The sequence below is a fragment of the Panthera tigris genome, chromosome E2 (assembly GCF_018350195.1).
Source record: "Panthera tigris isolate Pti1 chromosome E2, P.tigris_Pti1_mat1.1, whole genome shotgun sequence".
Classification (NCBI taxonomy): domain Eukaryota; kingdom Metazoa; phylum Chordata; class Mammalia; order Carnivora; family Felidae; genus Panthera; species Panthera tigris.
The window spans coordinates 14,684,966-14,702,094 of NC_056674.1; the positions used below are offsets into that span (position 1 = coordinate 14,684,966).

General features: G+C 44.8%; 1 protein-coding gene and 1 long non-coding RNA gene across 2 annotated transcripts; one reads left to right on the forward strand and one right to left on the reverse strand.

Annotated features, from left to right (window-relative positions):
• Positions 1 to 3,443: 3,443 nt before the first annotated feature.
• On the reverse strand, positions 3,444 to 7,578 carry LEUTX (leucine twenty homeobox). Its single transcript, XM_015544083.2, has 3 exons — positions 7,572 to 7,578; positions 4,632 to 4,936; positions 3,444 to 3,909 (listed from the first exon to the last, which is right to left on the reverse strand). Exons 1-3 carry the CDS (start codon positions 7,576 to 7,578, stop codon positions 3,463 to 3,465), a joined length of 759 nt encoding a protein of 252 aa, XP_015399569.2. The 3' UTR covers positions 3,444 to 3,462.
• Positions 7,579 to 7,800: 222 nt separating this feature from the next.
• On the forward strand, positions 7,801 to 16,471 carry LOC122234187. Its single transcript, XR_006211962.1, has 3 exons — positions 7,801 to 7,960; positions 15,044 to 15,343; positions 16,051 to 16,471. It is a non-coding gene; the product is annotated as an uncharacterized LOC122234187 (long non-coding RNA).
• The last annotated feature ends 658 nt before the right edge of the window (positions 16,472 to 17,129 follow it).

Here is a 17,129-nt window from a genome sequence, read left to right on the forward strand (position 1 = left end):
GCTTGGGCTTCTCTCTCTCCCTCTCTCTCTGCCCTTCCCCTGGTATCTAAATAAATAAATAAATAAATAAATAAACATTTAAAAAGAAAAAGAAAAAAGAAATATCCACTCATTGCATGACCACTAGAAGCAAGCATACAGCAATATTCGCTTGTTGAATCCGATCACCTTCCAAATCTGGAAAGGGATTCTTCTGATGCACAACAACGTGTCCTACTTTTATGAACCCCTCAGATTCCCATAGTGATTTCTCTAGGCTGTTCCCCCTATGGGCATCCCTTGATTAGGGGAGGTTTCCATTGCTCTTCTGACTGTACGGCCAAGCCATTGGCCACTGCCCATGGGCAGGGGCCTATTCTACTGTTCAAATCTTCCGTCATGCTAGGAAAACACCATGAAGTTCAGCCCACTGAGCTGACTTTTTTTTAACTTTCTTCAGTCAGAGAGGCTGTCTTCCAAACAGGATGCTCTCCACTCACCTTGGAACTTTGGTCCACAGTTGAGAGCTGTTCACAGGCACTGTCCAAGTGACACTAGAGTCCGGTGGCTCCTCTCATGGCTCCAAAGTCTCTCCTAGAAGAAAAGAGGCTCTCTCATGTCCCCCAGGCAGCAAGATCCCATATAAATTATTTCCATTTTATTATGGAACTCTTGTGGGTACTGACATCCCCAGTAAAACATCTCTCCAACATCACCCAAGACATTATGGGTATTTCTGGTTTCTAGAAACCAGAAGGTCCATTAGTGAGAAGGACAGTTTCCGCTGTTCCAATAGCAAACTCATAGGGATAGCAAGCTTTCTTCTGAAATGGGAATCCTCTGGTCCAGAGCCCCAGTTGTCATTACTGAGAGATGCTCACAGGCTTTTGCCAGGAGGTCCAGTCTACACTCCACATAGGGCAATTGCACAGAGAATTTGTACTACCGGCACTCAGCCTTCCATTCCTCACTGTGTGGTCTCGGGCAATCTTACTGGTTCCGGATTTACCACATCCAGTGAATATTGTGGCTGGAAGGGCAGACTCACATGCTTTCTGGTTTACAGCATGAGGTAGGAGAATCATTCCCCGCTCAGACACAACGTCCACCCCATAACACAACCAGGTGAGAAACACCACCATTGTGGAGGAATCCTGTTGAAACATTTCGACGACCATAATCCCACCAACCCTTGTATCTTCATGTTCTCTCAGTCTGATTGTAGCCTGCATCGGATGGATTTTCGTACCCATGTCAACGAGGTCTGGAAACTCCTCCACCCCCTAACCATTTTAACCGCTCTTGTGCAAGAGACTTTGGGCTTCCAGGAAGAGGTTGAGCCAAGAGACCTTTTGTCAATCTTCATCTTGATTAATCTGCCTAATTATTGCCTGAGGCGATTGCAAGGCAGGTTTCTCATTATCATCTTTGACTCTTGGCTTTTAAAATTTCTCCAAACTAAGGTAAGTAGAACAAACTTGTTTGGGGCTCTTTAATATTGGGAGGCCAGTAGGTGGTCATTTTGGCCTGCCCAATCTTGGGTAGTACTATACTAAAATCTTTGTTTGAACTCCATCAATATCCATTTTATTCATCCCATTTCTTTTTCTTTTTTTTAATGTTTATTTTTGAGAGACAGAAAGCAAGTGGGGCAGGGGCAGAAAGAGAAGGGGACAAAGGATCTGAAGCAGGCTCCATTGCTGACAACAGAGAGCCTGATGGGGCTCGAATTCACGATCTGTGAGATCATGACCTGAGCCAAAGTCGGACGCTCGACCGACTGAGCCACGCAGGCGCCCCTCATCGCATTTCTTAATAAGCACCTAACCAGCAAGGATGTGGGTGTTCATGTGGTAGGTCAGGGCCAGTGTGGATGGGGCTGAAGTGTCAGCTCCTGTTCCAGGGGTTGTTGGTTTGCAAGCTACCCAGGAGCTTGCCAGATATGACTTGAAACCGGCCACCGTACAGAGGGCAAGAAAAGACAGAAGAGGCAGACTACTCCAGATTGGTAAATAGCAGGTTTAATAATGAGGGAATTTACACTGGCTGTGGGGAAAGTCAAGTGGAATGCATGTTCCAGGGACAGGGGAGGGGGTAAGGAGCCTCTGATTGTCAATGTCCAGCTCATGGGTCAACCAGCAGTCTTATCCTTTCTATAACCTCTTCCAACACGGGCTTGGGGGCACGGACTCTAGGCAACTCCATCAGCTGGGATCAGCATGGGTGAACACTGGGTGAGTCCTCAGTAGCAAAATTTGCAGGTGTCCCTGAGGGCCACACGGGCCACTTGAATCCTCATGGTGAAAGCTGCTGGAGTCTCCCTACTCTCTTTTTCTTCTGAAGTGGGATGGGTGGAGAGGGTCAGGGGTAAGTGCATCACAGCCGAGGAGATCCCTCTTTGGCAACAAACTCTGTAGAACCGGGGATGAGATAAGGTAAAATGCCTCCTATGCTTTTCTATGAGGCCTCAGGTTTTATGTTCCCCTGGGTTGCTGTGCTTCTTGCTTATACTCCAGAGCCCTCTCTGAGATATTTTCATCAGTGAGTAGTTAGTTGTTAAATCATTGTTTTGTGGAGACACAAGTGCTGCGACCTCCTAGTCCACCACCTTGCTAATGTCCCTGTGACTTTTTTAAAGAGATAAAGATGGTCCATGGGGAACAGGTGCAAGAGAGCTTCGTCTATATGGCATTGACTTTAGTTGGAGTGCTTTCATGGAGCTAGGTCAGTTGCGACAAGCTAGCACCCAAGAAAAACTAACTGGTTTCTACTACCATTCTAAAGGCACCTATGACTGCCCTTAATACTGAAATTTGGTTGAGACGGTACTCAGAGTACAGAAGTTACACAGGCAATGATAAGAGGTAGATTGTTGGGGCGCCTGGGTGTCTCAGTCAGTTAAGCGTCTGACTTCTGCTCAGGTCACGATGTCTCAGTTCACGAGTTTGAGCCCTGCATCAGGCTCTCTGTTGTCAGCAATGGAGCCTCAGGTTCCTCTCAGCAATGGAGCATCAGGTTCTGTGCTGACAGCTCAGAGCCCGGAGCCTGCCTCAGATTCTGTATCTCCCTCTCTCTCTGCCCTTCCCCTGCTCATGCTCTGTCTCTCTCTCCCTCTCTCTCTCAAAAATAAACACTAAAAAAATTTTTAAAGGTAGATTCTTTTTTTTTAAGTTGATTTATTTTGAGAAAAAGAGAGAGAGAGCGAGAGAGAGAGCGCATGAGGGGGAAGGGGCAGAGAGAGAAAGAGAGGGAGAAAGAGAATCCCAAGCTGGCTCCATGCTGTCAGCACAGAGTCCAATGCGGGGCTTGAACTCACGATGATGACCTGAGCCAAGATCAACAGACACTTGACTGAACCACCCAGGCTATCCTAGATTTCTTTCTTCTCACAGAGAAAGGCAAATTCCTGGGCTCTGGTCCATTTAGACTTCGTTGACCCATGAAAGGCCTTTGGAAACGTCTCTCAGTTGGTCAGGATTTGGTTCATAGATCTTTCTCAATAAGGGTGGGTATGTCAGCCGTATCTCCTGAACTGGGACACCTGGGGGAGAGGTACTGATCTAGATCATCATCCCCAGGTAAGGCATATAGTTGTATAAGTTGATCTATGTCATAGGGAATGGAGGCCCAAGGAGGATCAGGGTCCCCCAGACATATCTGTTGGAGATCATGAGGTGGAGAATCCCAAGACGAATTCCACTTGGAGGGACCAGCGCCTGCAGATTGCTCGCTATCAGGAGACTGAGGTAGTTCATGGTCACAGGCATCCAAAATGCTGGGACTCCCGGGATGAGTGTTTGCTGAAGTTACAGGTAAGGGAGGTTGCTCCTCTTTGATTGAAATCGTCTGGCTTGAGGATTTTAGTGACGAATTTGAATCAGTTTGTTGCTGCTCTTTCTTCCTTTTCACGCGCTGGTTCTTAAACCAAGTCTGGGGAGAGAGGAGGTGAGCAGGTTAAGGGGGGTGGGGGTGGGGCGGGTCTAAAGGGAAATCCTCATGTTTCTCAGGAATTAGCTTCTTTTGGCATGAGAAGGCTAGTGTCTCATCTCTTCATAGTTATCTGAACAAGGGACATTTCCTTCTATCCTCTGCTGTCCTGAGTTCCAGAAGGCAAAGGGAGTGTAAGATCATGACAGAGCACTCAAACCCTAGATCAGGAGGGGTTAAGGCAAGGTGCTTCTGTCTTGGTGGATGCTCGGCATTTTCAGACAGACTTCTGAAGACCAAGGATTTGGAGTGGGAGTCTAGCTTGGGGTGTCTTTGGGATTCATTCGGGGGTTCTCATACCCCGAATACTCTGTGGCAACTTAGTTGCAAGGCATCTAAATGACCGAATGGTCTGATTAGGGAGAATCTAGACATAAACAGGAGCTGACTCCAATGGGCTTATCTGAGATCCATCGCTGTGTAGCATTATGGGTCTGGAGTCAGAAAGGTCTGGGCTCAAATTCTAGCTCTTATGTTTATAATCCTTGGAGGATTCTCTGCGAGCTTAGTGTTCCCTAATAAAATGGATGGTCATAAGAATAAAACCATAAGACATCTGTCTGCGCACATACCAGTTGTTCAATAAATAGGAATTACATGATGACTAAAGTGTATATGAAGCTCTGGGTTAGGTGTGCTGTGTAGACACACACTCAGGGACATACCTTTATCACGGATTCGTCTAGCTGAGTAGATGAAATAAGTTCCATCATGGTAACCCAGTCTGGGTACATGGTCTCTTCGAACACTTGTTTCAGTGCTTGAAGCTGTTCTGCACTAAAGTGTGTGCGCCTCCGGCGAGCATACCTTTGCTCTTCTGCAAAAGGAATAGACACAAGGCTTTCATTAAAAAAAAAAAAAAATACATTCAAAGATAAACTTCTTACCTGAGCCTGACCCGAGAGCCAAGAGCTTGGTCTTAAAAGTTGACTCAAATGGATAATGAAGATGTGGTTTATAGATACAATGAAATACTACTTGGCAATGAGAAAGAATGAAATCTGGCCATTTGTAGCAACGGGGATGGAACGGGAGAGTGTTATGCTAAGTGAAATAAGTCAGGCAGAGAAAGACAGATACCGGATGTTTTCACTCATATGTGGATCCTGGGAAACTTAACAGAAGACCATGGGGGAAGGGAAGGGGGAAAAAAAGACACAAACAGAGAGGGAGGGAGGAAAACCATAAGAGACTCTTAAATACAGAGAACAAACTGAGGGTTGATGGGGGACAGGGGGAGAGGGGAAAGTGGGTGATGGGCATTGAAGAGGGCACCTGTTGGGATGAGCACTGGGTGTTATATGGAAACCAATTTGACAATAAATTTCATTTAAAAAATTCAAGAGGTAAAAATATAAGGGAAACTCCAATTAATTAATTAATTAATTATTTAAAAGTTGACTCATGGAACCCACTCTTCACCATCTTGCTGGGATTGCTCTGCACCACTGAAATTGTTTCCCCTATGCGAAAATGGTTCAAGCCTGGTTTAAGAGCAAGTAACTGTCCTAACTGTCCACTTGTTCTAGAGGAATATACTAGTTCTGGAAAGCAGTGTGGAGGTTCCCCAAAAAATTAAAAATAGAACTACCCTACAAGCCAGCAATTGCACTACTAGGTATTTACCCAAGGGATACAGGTGTGCTGTTTCGAAGGGACACATGCACCCCCATGTTTATAGCAGCACTATCAACAATAGCCAAAGTATGGAAAGAGCTCAAATGTCCATCTAAGGATGAATGGATAAAGGAGATGTGGTATATATATACACAATGGAGTATTACTCGGGAATCAAAAAGAATGAAATCTTGCCCTTTGCAACTGCGTGGATGGAACTAGAGGCTGTTATGCTAAGTGAAATTAGTCAGTCGGAGAAAGACAAATATCCTATGACTTTACTCACACGAGGAATTTAAGATACAAAACAGATGAACATATGGAAGGGAAGTAAAAATAATATAAAAACAAGGAGGGGGACAAAACATAAGAGACTCTTAAACATAGAGAACAAACAGGGTTGCTGGAGGGGTTGTGGGAGGGGGGATGGTCTAAATGGGTAAAGGGCATTAAGGAATCTACTCCTGAAATCATTGTTGCACCATATGCTAACTAACTTGGATGTAAATTAACCAATAAGTAACAATGAATAAATAAAAACAATAAATAAATTAAAATGAATAAATAAATAAACCTACGCTAAAAAAAAAAAAAAGAATATACTAGAAACTCATAGCCTAGAAAAATGAACCAGACTAGTGGGAGAAAATATATCTTTCCTCGGGCTGCCTGGCTGGCTCAGTTGGTTGAGCTTCGGCTCAACTTCGGCTCAGATCATGATCTCACAGTTTGTGAGTTCAAGCCCTGCGTCGGGCTCTGTGCTGACAGCTCAGAGCCTGGAGCCTGTTTCGGATTCTGTCTCCTTCTGTCTCTGCCCCTCCCCACTTGTGCTCTGTCTCTGTCTCTCAAAAATAAATAAATGTAAAAAAATAAAAAAAAAAAAGAAAATATATCTGTGAGGACAGTTGGAATTACATAGGGTAGTGACATGATTATCAATGTTAGATTCATTTGAGTTCATATGATTCATAGAGTATTTGAGACTCTGTTGCCCTAATCAGCCATAGACTCAGGGTCACTGCCATCTACACCGGTCGGCATGTGAGATCTTGAAGCTGATTTGGCCATTTATCAATGAGGCCAGTGAGAAGAGCAGGTATGGAGCTTAGTGACCTGAGAATGAATGTTGATTCTCCCATTTATTAGCTCTCTCACTCTGGGAGTATCACTACACTTATATTATTTGCCCCTTTTCTCTACCAGTAAAATGGTCCCATAGTTCACTTGCTTTGGGGAAGAACTGAGTATCCAGAAAGCAAGTCTGTTAATTACAGCCTCTGTGTATAATAGGTGCAGAGCGGGAGTTGTTTTATTGTTTAAAATATAAATGTAAAACCATGGCATCTAGCAATATTCGATCCATTTTCCATAGGAGATTCTGTTTATGTAGGGGGCCCTTATTCTTCATATATATATCTTCATACATAAAAAAATTAATAAAATAGAGCAAAGAGTCTCAATTTCACTAGGTAATAAAGAAATGGAATATGGATCAAATATTAAGTACTATCTTGTATCCACTGCTGAAAATAGGACAGTGGGGGTGTACCTGGGTGGCTCAGTTGGTTAAGCATCCGACTTCGGCTCAAGTCATCATCTCACATTTCATGAGTTTGAGCCCCACGTCAGGCTCTGTGCAGACAGCTCATTGCCCGGGGCCTCCTTCGGATTCTGTCTCCCTCTCTCTCTGCCCCTGCCCCCCTTGTGCTCTCTGTCTCTCTCTCTCTCTCTCAAAAATAAACACTTAAAAAAAATTTTTTTTAAAGAACATGGAAAAACAAAAACTCACGGTACACAGTAATGGTGGAATCCAGTTACAAAATGTGTTCCAATGCTTCCTGTTGGTATAACCCAGTGGTTCCCAAAACTGACCACTTGGTGTTGGCAAGATGCTACCACAAAGTCTCACCATCTTGCCTCGGCCTGTCCACAGCCCAACTGCTCAACCTCTAGCACTGCAAGCATTTGTTGCCCTTGCCCCAGCTTACCTGCCATAATATCCTTTTGAAATGCAAGGACTCCTTCTGTCGTGTGTTTGCTGAACTTCTGAATTCGGTCTATGTATCTGCTGGGTTTGAGGACTCCCATTTATACAAAATTTTGACGTAGTATAGCCCTGCCCTACCCCACCCTAATGTCACACCCTCTGGTAATCCATTCAACATGTGCTCCTTGAGAACCTGTTCTGTGCCCCATGCTGTGCAGGGCCCTGGGATAAAGCGGTGATTCCAGACTTCATCTCTGACCTCAAATGGTGGAGGAAAACAAATGGAAGTCAAAATGGATAAAACGTTCAAAAATTTCACTCTGGGAGAAAGAGAAAACACGCAGGATACAGAGAGAAACAGTAAACTGGGAAGGCAATTGAATCCAGAAGGTGAAGGATGGGCTCTGTGCGTTGGGCAGCTACTGGTGAGACCTCGCAGGGTGGGGATGAGGTTCCGGGGATGGGAGGTGCATGGGGAAGCCCCTCAAACAAAGCAGCAGCAGACAAGGGTCAAGATCTTGGCAGAGCCTAAATGGTAGACATTCTTGTAACTTCTGTTAGAGTTTGGATTTGGGATGGTTGAAAGCCCAGGGAGAATTCTGAGCAAGGGAACTTAACCGATACATTGCATTTTTAAAAAACTTATGCCTCCTGGGGTGCCTAGGTGGCTCAGTTGGCTAAGCATCTGACTCTTGATTTGGGCTCAGGTCATAATCTCACAGTCCATGGGTTTGAGCCCCGCATCCATCAGTGCAGTTGAAGCTGTTAGCACAGAGCCTGCTTGGGATTCTCTCTCCCCTGCCCCACCCTCTCTCTCTGCCCCTCCCTGATCTCTATCTCTCTCTAAAAACAAATAAACTTTAAAAATATCATGCCTCCCTCTTCCCTCTTACCTTCCCTTTCCCTGTTTCTCGGTTCTGCATTTTCTCCACCTCTCAGGTGACCTATTTGCTCATTTATTTATTCCTCCCCATGGTGTTCTTCTCCAAGACAGGCCTTATTCATAGGGGGGGGTCTCACTTGATAGGCGAATTGGCTCTAGTTCCTAGTCATCCGCCCTGGAGGCCCCGCACCCATTGTGGACCCAACATCTCTGAAGTGGAGCTGGGACTCTGGCCCTGGCCCATCTCACCTGCCCCCCACTCCACCCTCATCCCTCATCTCCACATGCCCGTCAGCCTGGCTTGGAGAGGTCTTGAAAGAGCCCAAGAACATTGACTCTGGAAACATTGTCAGTAGCCCAAAACGATTGAAGCACCCAACTGTGTCTCATACAAGAAGAAAATTCAGGGAACTTTTTGAAGTGATCAATGGTAGAAACACCTTCCAAATATCTATTCAAAAGGGTAAAAGCAGGCCTTGAATTTTCCATGTAAATTTTAGAATTGATCCCCAGAATCTCCTTGAGAAGCCAATGAGGATAAAAGAGCGTGATGTATTCAAAGGGTATGAATGTCAAAATAGCAGAGGATTTTGCAGGTATTTATGTTTAAAAACAGGAGTGCCTAGACGGCTCGGTCAGTTGGGCATCCGACTTCAGCTCAGGTCATGATCTTGAGGTCCATAAGTTTGAGCCCCGCATTGGGCTCTGTGCTGCCAGCTCAGAGCCTGGAGCCCGCTCGGATTCTGTGTCTCCCTCTCTCTTCCCCTTCCTGTCTTTCTCTCTCTCTCAAAAATAAATAAACATTAAACATTAAAAATAAATAAATAGTAAAAACAGGGGCACCTGGGTGACTCAGTTGGTTAGGCATCCAACTCTTGATTTCGGCTCAGGTCATGGTCTCACAGTTTGTGAGTTGAAGCCCCATATCAGGCTCCATGCTGACAGCGCAGAGCCTGCTTGGATCCTATCTCTCTGACCCTCCTGTGCTCTCTCTCTCTCTCTCTGGCTCAAAATAAGTAAAATAAGCTTTCAAAAAATAAAAAATAAAATCCTGCCCCTTCTTTATTTGTTTACCTAATAGTTATTCAAGTGACTACTCTGCCATGTCTTGTTCTCGTGAATAGAAAAATCAGGATTTGGAGAAATAGAGCTTGTCCTGCCCTCAAAGCACTGGCACCCTAGGGAGGGAAGCAGAAAATAAATGAGCAAACAAACCAATAAATAGTTTCTGGTCGTGATAGGTACTGGTATTATGGAGGCCACCAGCGGCACTGGTTAGAGCACATTAGATTGGCGACCCAAGCAAGACAGCTCTGATGAAGTGTCTTTTTTACTGAAGGATAAGGAAGAGCATTCTAAGCAAATGGAACAGCAAACTCGAAGGCTCAGACACATGGAAAACCTGTTGATGTCTGGGTTGGGGGGGGCGGGCAGAAGGGCGCTGTGGAGACAGGGGTCATGGGAGAAGATGAAGCTGGAGAGGCAGACCAAGGCCAGGTCACGGTGAAGGAGTTTGGACTTTATTCCGGGAAGTAGAACACCATTTAAGGGGCCTCTGGAGATCAAGAAGACACCAGTCCACGCTCTTACCATGAGGTACTTGAGAAGTGAGAGACAAAGTAACCTCAATTTGACAGGGCTACACAGGTGCCAGGGGTTCACCTGATAGGCTGGGTCGAGTTGGGGCTGGAAAGAGTTTGAAGTTCATGTCCCTCCCTCAAGATGTTCTCTTCGTGTTCCATCTGCTTTGAGCATCAGCTCCCCTGACCCCGTTCACTACTTTCTCATAAAACCCTCTCTGACCCCCCGGGCCAGGTCAGGACCTCTGTTTTATGCTGCCAACATTCTTGTTCTTCATTATAAACTTGATGGGTTGATTTGCATGGGTTCTGATAACTCCTTCTCTCCCCAGAGATCCTCAAAGCCCTGCAGAGGACCCAGCCCATGGTCAGCCCGAAGTCAGGCACTTAACCGACTAAGCCACCCAGGTGCCCCTAATTTAATTTTTAAATTTTATTTATTTAAGTAATCTCTACACCCAATATAGGGCTTGAACTCACAACCCGAAGATCAAGAGTTGCAGCTCTTCTGACTAAGCCAGCCAGGTGCCCCTAGATATAATTTCATTTAAAAATTATTTTATTTTATTTTTGAGAGAGTGAGAGAGAGAGAGACAATGAGAGCAGGGAGGGGCAGAGAGATATGGAGACAGAATCCAAAGCAGGCTCCAGGCTCTGAGCTGTCAGCACAGAGCCCGACGTGGGGCTCAAACTCACGAACTGTGAGATCATGACCTGAGCCAAAGTCAGACACCCAACTGACTGAGCCACCCAGGCACCCCTACATTTAATTTAATTTTTAATGTTTTCTGAAATTGTGTTCTTTCCATAATTTGGAGTGAATTTGGTTTAATAGAGGTCATTTGTAATCCTGTAAAAATTACAGATGAGTCACACCATGGGAGAGGATAGCTAGATCTTCACCCATTATATTTACTCTTTCCCAAGCATGTAGAAAAAATACATGGGCATGGGGGACTCGTGGCTGGCTCAGTCAGTAAAGCCTGCAACTCTTGATCTTGGGGTTGTGAGTTCAAGCCCTGTTGGGTATAGGGATTACTTAAAAGATAAAATCTGTGGGGAATTAAGCTTAGGAATTCCCTGAGCCTGCACTGATGGGTTAACAAGGCATAAAGAATCACAAAGCCATAGAATGCTCATACCCAAGTTTGGGTAAACAAGTATGGATAAATAGGTGGGGGTGGGGGTGGGGGAGGGCAAAGGCCCCCAAGATGGAGGGGGTACAAAGGCCTCCAGGATAGAGAGGGTGGGGCAAAGGCCCCAGCACAAAGGTATATGAGGTAAATAAGATTAGGTATTCAGGGCACATACACCCCCTAACTTAGTACTTTAGTAGAAAGCTGTTTTCACAGGAAGGAAGGAAGGACCAAATTAGATAAACAGGCAAATAGGGCTATAGACCAATGCGGGTGAAGCTGCCCAGAGTGGAGCTAATTAGCAAAAGAAAGGTGCCTTGTTAATCCTGAGGTTACATGCTCTATCTGTCTTATCCCCTAGGCTGGCTAAGATAAACAGACATGGCCATTAACATCCATCTACCCAGTGCCAGGATTTTGGTTTATATTGACCCAAACCCCTAACACCATATATCTTCAAACCCCCTTTCCCTCATGCCAATGAGTTTATGTTCACAGATTCATTGTCTCTTTGTGCACGTCCATCACGTTTGTAAGCCTTCTGATCTTAATAAATACAGAGCAAGGATCCTTATTCGGGGCTCTTATCTTTTCCCAGACATTAGCCATCTCTCACATTTTAATCCTGCGTCTGCTTTTTCCTGGACAAGAAAGAACTTTAGACCCAGAGTCTATGACAAAAATCTTGAAAGAAGAAAGAAAGAAAGAAAGAAAGAAAGAAAGAAAGAAAGAAAAAGAAAGAAAGGACACATGGGGATACTGATCTATACCTTTCCTTTTTTGTGATATCTTTATCTGGCTTTGGTAGCAGGGTCATGGCCTGAAAAAATGTTTTGTAGAATTCAGCAACAAAGCCATCTGGTCTAGGGTTTTTCCTTGTTGGGAGATGACTGATTCAATCTCTTTACTTTTATGGGTTTATTCATATTTTATATTTCTTCTTGAGCCTGTTTTGGTAATTTGTACATTTCTAGGAATTATACATTTCCCCTGGCTTATCTAATATAGCCATATAATTGTTTATAATATTCTGGTATAACCTTACTTATTTTGTTAAAGCTGGTAGTAATGTCACCATTTTTATTTCTGATCTTAGAAATTTGAGTCTTTATTCAAAGTCGGTCCAGCCAACAGTTGGTCAATTTTGTCAATTTTTTAAAAATGTTTACTTATTTTTGAGAGAGAGAGAGAGAGAGAGAGAGAGAGCATGCAGGGGGAGGAGCAGAGAGAGAGGGGGACAGAGGATCCTAAATAGGTTCCACGCTGACAGCTGTGAACCCAATGTGGGGCTGGAACTCACAAACCGTGAGATCATGACCTGAGCCGAAGTAAGACGCTCAACTGCCTGAGCCACACAGCTGCCCCTGTCAATCTTATTAAAGAACGAACTTTTGGTTTCATTGACGCTATTCTTTTTTGTTGTCTCTATTTCATTGATCTCTGCTCTAATCTTGTCTCCTTCCTTCTGCTAGCTTTGGGTTTAGTGTGCTCTTCTTTTTCTATTTCCCCTTAGCATAAAGCAAGGTTATTGATTTGAGTCAATAAACACAGATAAGAATGCTTAGGGGGCATTTGGGTGGCTCACTCGGTTGAGCGTTCAACTTTGGCTCAGGTCACAATCTTGAGGGTTTGTGAGTTCAAGCCCCGCATCGAGCTCTCTGATGTCAGGGCGGAGTCCGCTTCAGATCTTCTGTCCTCTTCGCTCTCTGTTCCTCTAGCACTCACGCTCTCTCTCAAAACTAAACATTTAAAAAAAAAATGCTTACTAATGTGATGCTATGTCATGGGTTTTCACTACCCCACTTACCACTAGCAATGGGTCTTTATTGTGACCAGAGCAATAAAATTTCCCATAATAAGGGTCTAGCTGCCTTTTAGGATTTTTCCAGCATCCGCTTGGTTTCCACCCTTCCCTCTTAGCTGTGCAGTGTTTCTTCATACTCTCTGCCTAGGAAAGAAAAGAAAGTATTTTTTCATCTTCTCTCATCCCTTATGTTAAGAAGCCACCCTCTTGGGGTGCCTGGGTGGCTCAGTCTGTTAAACATGTCAGCTAAGTCTGTCAGCTCAGGTCATGATCTCACAGTTTGTGGGTTCGAGCCCCACCTAGGGCTCTGCACTGACAGCTTGGAGCCTGCCTGGGATTCTCTCTCTCCCTCTCTCTCTACCCCTCCCCCACATGTTCTCTCTCTCTCTCTCTCTCTCTCTCAAAAATAAATAAATAAACTTTAAAAAAAAGCCACCCTCTTGGCATTAATTTCCCTGCAGTGAGGGTTTGCGAGTGTATGGGTGCTGAGAGGGCTTCGCGGGGGTGTTGGGCCAAAAGTCAAAGACGCCCAGTGGCAGGCAGAGAAAGGTCCTGAGGAAAGGGCTGTCGGCTCACACCCACTTGAAGCCAGCAGGAAATCTGTGCAGCCCTGGTCGCCTCAGTAAAGCAGTAACGGTGCTATAAAGGTGAGCCTGAGGTTATAACGGGATGCAGATAAAGCCTGATATACTGGCTTCCTTTCAGTTCCTAGTCACACCAAGCTCACTCCTGTGCTTGGAGCCTTTCCCATGACAACTGTCCTGGAAACTTCCCAAAATGACATTAACAAGGCAGGGAGAATGTTCTAGATTAAAAGAGACTAAAGAGAGCAACCCTACGGAATGCCCGGCACTTGATTGGATTCTGGGTTTTATTTATTTTTTTTTTTAATTTTTTTTTCAACGTTTTTTATTTATTTTTGGGACAGAGAGAGACAGAGCATGAACGGGGGAGGGGCAGAGAGAGGGAGACACAGAATCGGAAACAGGCTCCAGGCTCCGAGCCATCAGCCCAGAGCCTGACTCGGGGCTCGAACTCACAGACCGCGAGATCGTGACCTGGCTGAAGTCGGACGCTTAACCGACTGCGCCACCCAGGCGCCCCTGGATTCTGGGTTTTAAAACTGCTATAAAAGGGGGCTCCTGGGTGGCTCAGTTAAGCATCTGACTCCGGGTTTCAGCTCAGGTCATGATCTCATGCTTCGTGGAATCCAGCCCCGAATAGGCTGCATGTGCCGACAGCGTGGAGCCTGGTTGGGATTCCCTCTCTCTCCCTTGATCTCTGCCACTCCCCTGCTCATGTTCAAGCACTCGCTCCCTCGCTCTCTCTCTCTCTCTTAAAATAAATAAACTTTAAATTTTTGTTAAAAATAAAACTGCTATAAAGGACATGCTTTTGGATGATTGGAGACATTAAAAAAATTTTTTTAATGTTTATTTATTTTTAACAGAGAGAGACAGAGCACGAGTGGGGGAGGGGCAGAGAGAGAGGGAGACACAGAATCCAAAACAGGCTCCAGGCTTCCAGCTGTCAGCACAGAGCGCGACGAGGGGCTCAAACTCAGAGACCTCGAGGTCATGACCTGGGCCAAAGTCGGAAGCTCAACCAACCGAGCCACCCAGGTGCTGACAATTGGAGACATTTAAATGCAGACTGTGTATTCGTCTCTAATTCTTTAGCAGCCTCAGAGCAGAAGGGCTACGGAAGATACAACAATGGGAGCTTAGTGCCGGCCAAGGGGAGGGGATCTGGTTAACACCTTCAGCTAAAGTCGGAGCCCCAGAGGGATACACCCTAGGGGAAGGGGTGTACCAATCAGCTCTCAAAGCAACCAAAGACTGAGCCTGATCAGCTCAGACACTATTTGGATTAAAAGAATCTGCCTCCCCCACCCCAACCCCCCATTCTCACTGTGTGAGAACCTGATCCACTTGAGACAAAGATAATACCTTTTCAAGTTGGAACTATGCCTGCAGCTCCATGACAAGAGTTAACACCCATTGGGTATTTACTTCATGCCAGATATGGTTCTAAGGTGCTTTCGTATATTATTTCCTTTAATCTCCACAGAAACCCTGTAATGCAGGTCTGGCACTGGTTTTACAGATGATGACCATAAGGGACAGACGTCTCAAGGAACTGATTCCTACCCCTGAGCTAACAAGTGGCAGAATCAGGTTCTGAATCCAGCCGATGCGGGTCCAACATTTCCCGCCTTAATTGCAATGCTAGTCATTGTTATCAGCCTCTCATCTGATCTTGAGGCTTGTGCATCTTGACTTCTGATCTCATCGTGACTATCTCAAAGGATCACTAAATCTCCAAAGTCAAAGTCCCGCTTGCTCAGGGAACCAGTCCCCTTCCCTCCAGGTAGGTCAGGCGTGGCCTTTTCCCCATCTCTGTCAGATCCTAGACCTAGTTCTCAACGTCTCCCAGTGGTGGGAGCCAGGACTCAGTGCCCTGTCCCCCAACACCCCATTCTCCAGGATGTAGTAAGAGGTTTTCTTTCAAATGCACATCGAAGCATGTCACACCCTCTCATCACACGCCAGTGTGATATTTCCTTGCTTTATCAGCTCAGAGGACCTAAAAGTAGCAATGGTCACACCCACCACCCAGATCAGACACAAGGAGTGAGTGACAGGGTCACATCTTAAAAGACATTTGTAACAATATCCTTACATAGTACTTACTACATGGCCAAAATCCTTTCCCAATTTCAGACAATTCCCAATTTCAACTGCCGCAGAATTATAATGGTGGCTGTGGGGGAAGGGAGGGTTACTTTGTAATTTGAGGAACGTCGGGTGAAAAGTTGCCCTCAAAGAATGCCTTTTCCTTCCCGTAGGCAAAGATTTATTTGCGAGACTTTTCCAGTTTCTGTGGGCAGACACAAGTCTGGAAATGAATTGTCAGGGTTTTAGACCAAGGAGGATAGCATTTGTTAGAATAAGCAATTCATACACATGGATAACAGTGACCAGACTCCTTGTCTTGCTGTTGTTCGAGATAACAAAATAGCAAAGCGTTCCAAAATGTATTGGCTTCAAACAGTAATTTATGATTCCCTCGTCCAGTTTTGCAGGTGTAATACAGCCATGGGTCGTGCACCGTGTGGTTTTTATCAGATCACAGTGGGGACTCAAGTTTTCTGAAGGATACACCAGGCTGGGCTTCCACATGGATGTGTTTGCTCACGTCTCACACTTCACTTGGTATGGCTAGAACACAGCCGTCTTAGACTTCCTCAAATCCCAAGGATCTCATGGTTTCTGGACTTAATGGTGACTGGCTTCTACCATAGTGAGCCTATATGCTATCCAGTCTCCTCCATTTTTCTTGCTTCTTCCAGCTGACTAACCCCCACAGGGAAGTGGGGTTAACACAAATGAAATGTCTGGGTTTTTGTTTTTTTTTTTAAATGGGTGCTTTTGTAAATTATCACAGCTTCTTTCTTGAAGCTTGAAACACCTGGAAATAAAGTAACAGTATATTCCGCAGGGGTTCCCAGTAATACAGTGCCACCATTGACAAAGCACAGCAATCCAGGCACATTAGTTGCTAAATGTCTTCATATTTTCCCGGGACACAAATACAGAGAGAAATGGACAAATCCACCGTCACTGTGAACAATTTTAACACATCTCTCTTATAAATTGATAGCTCAAACATGTAAAAATATAAAATGATTAAGCAAAATAACTAAGGAAATTGGCCTAAGAAAGTTACACAGAATACTGTTCTATCCAACCAGTCTACAGAGAGAAGATAGAATATGTATTATTTTCAGACGTACACAGAATAGTCACAAAAATTGGCCATATGCTATATGCTATATAGCATATGCTATATGCTATAAAGCATATATATGCTTTGCTATATGCTATAAAGCATGTATATGCTATATGCTATATGCTATAAAGCATATATCAACAAATTTCAAAGTAACAAAATGATTTAGAGTCTAAATTTTTATTTTTTTAATGTTTATTTATTTATTTATTTATGAGAGAGAGAGAGAAAGAGAGAGAACACAAGTGGGGCAGGGGCAAAGAGAGAGGGAGACACAGGATCTGAAGCAGGCTCCAGGCTCTGTGCTGTCAGCAGAAAGCCCGACGCGGGGCTCAAACTCACCATCTCAAGAACTAGGAGATTG

Bases quoted from the DNA above. Each gene is read 5' to 3' on its own strand.
- LEUTX (XM_015544083.2), bottom strand. The intron at 3,910-4,631 runs GTATGTCCCTGA...CTCTCTCCCCAG, and splicing joins TAGACGAATCCGTGATAAAG to ACTTGGTTTAAGAACCAGCG.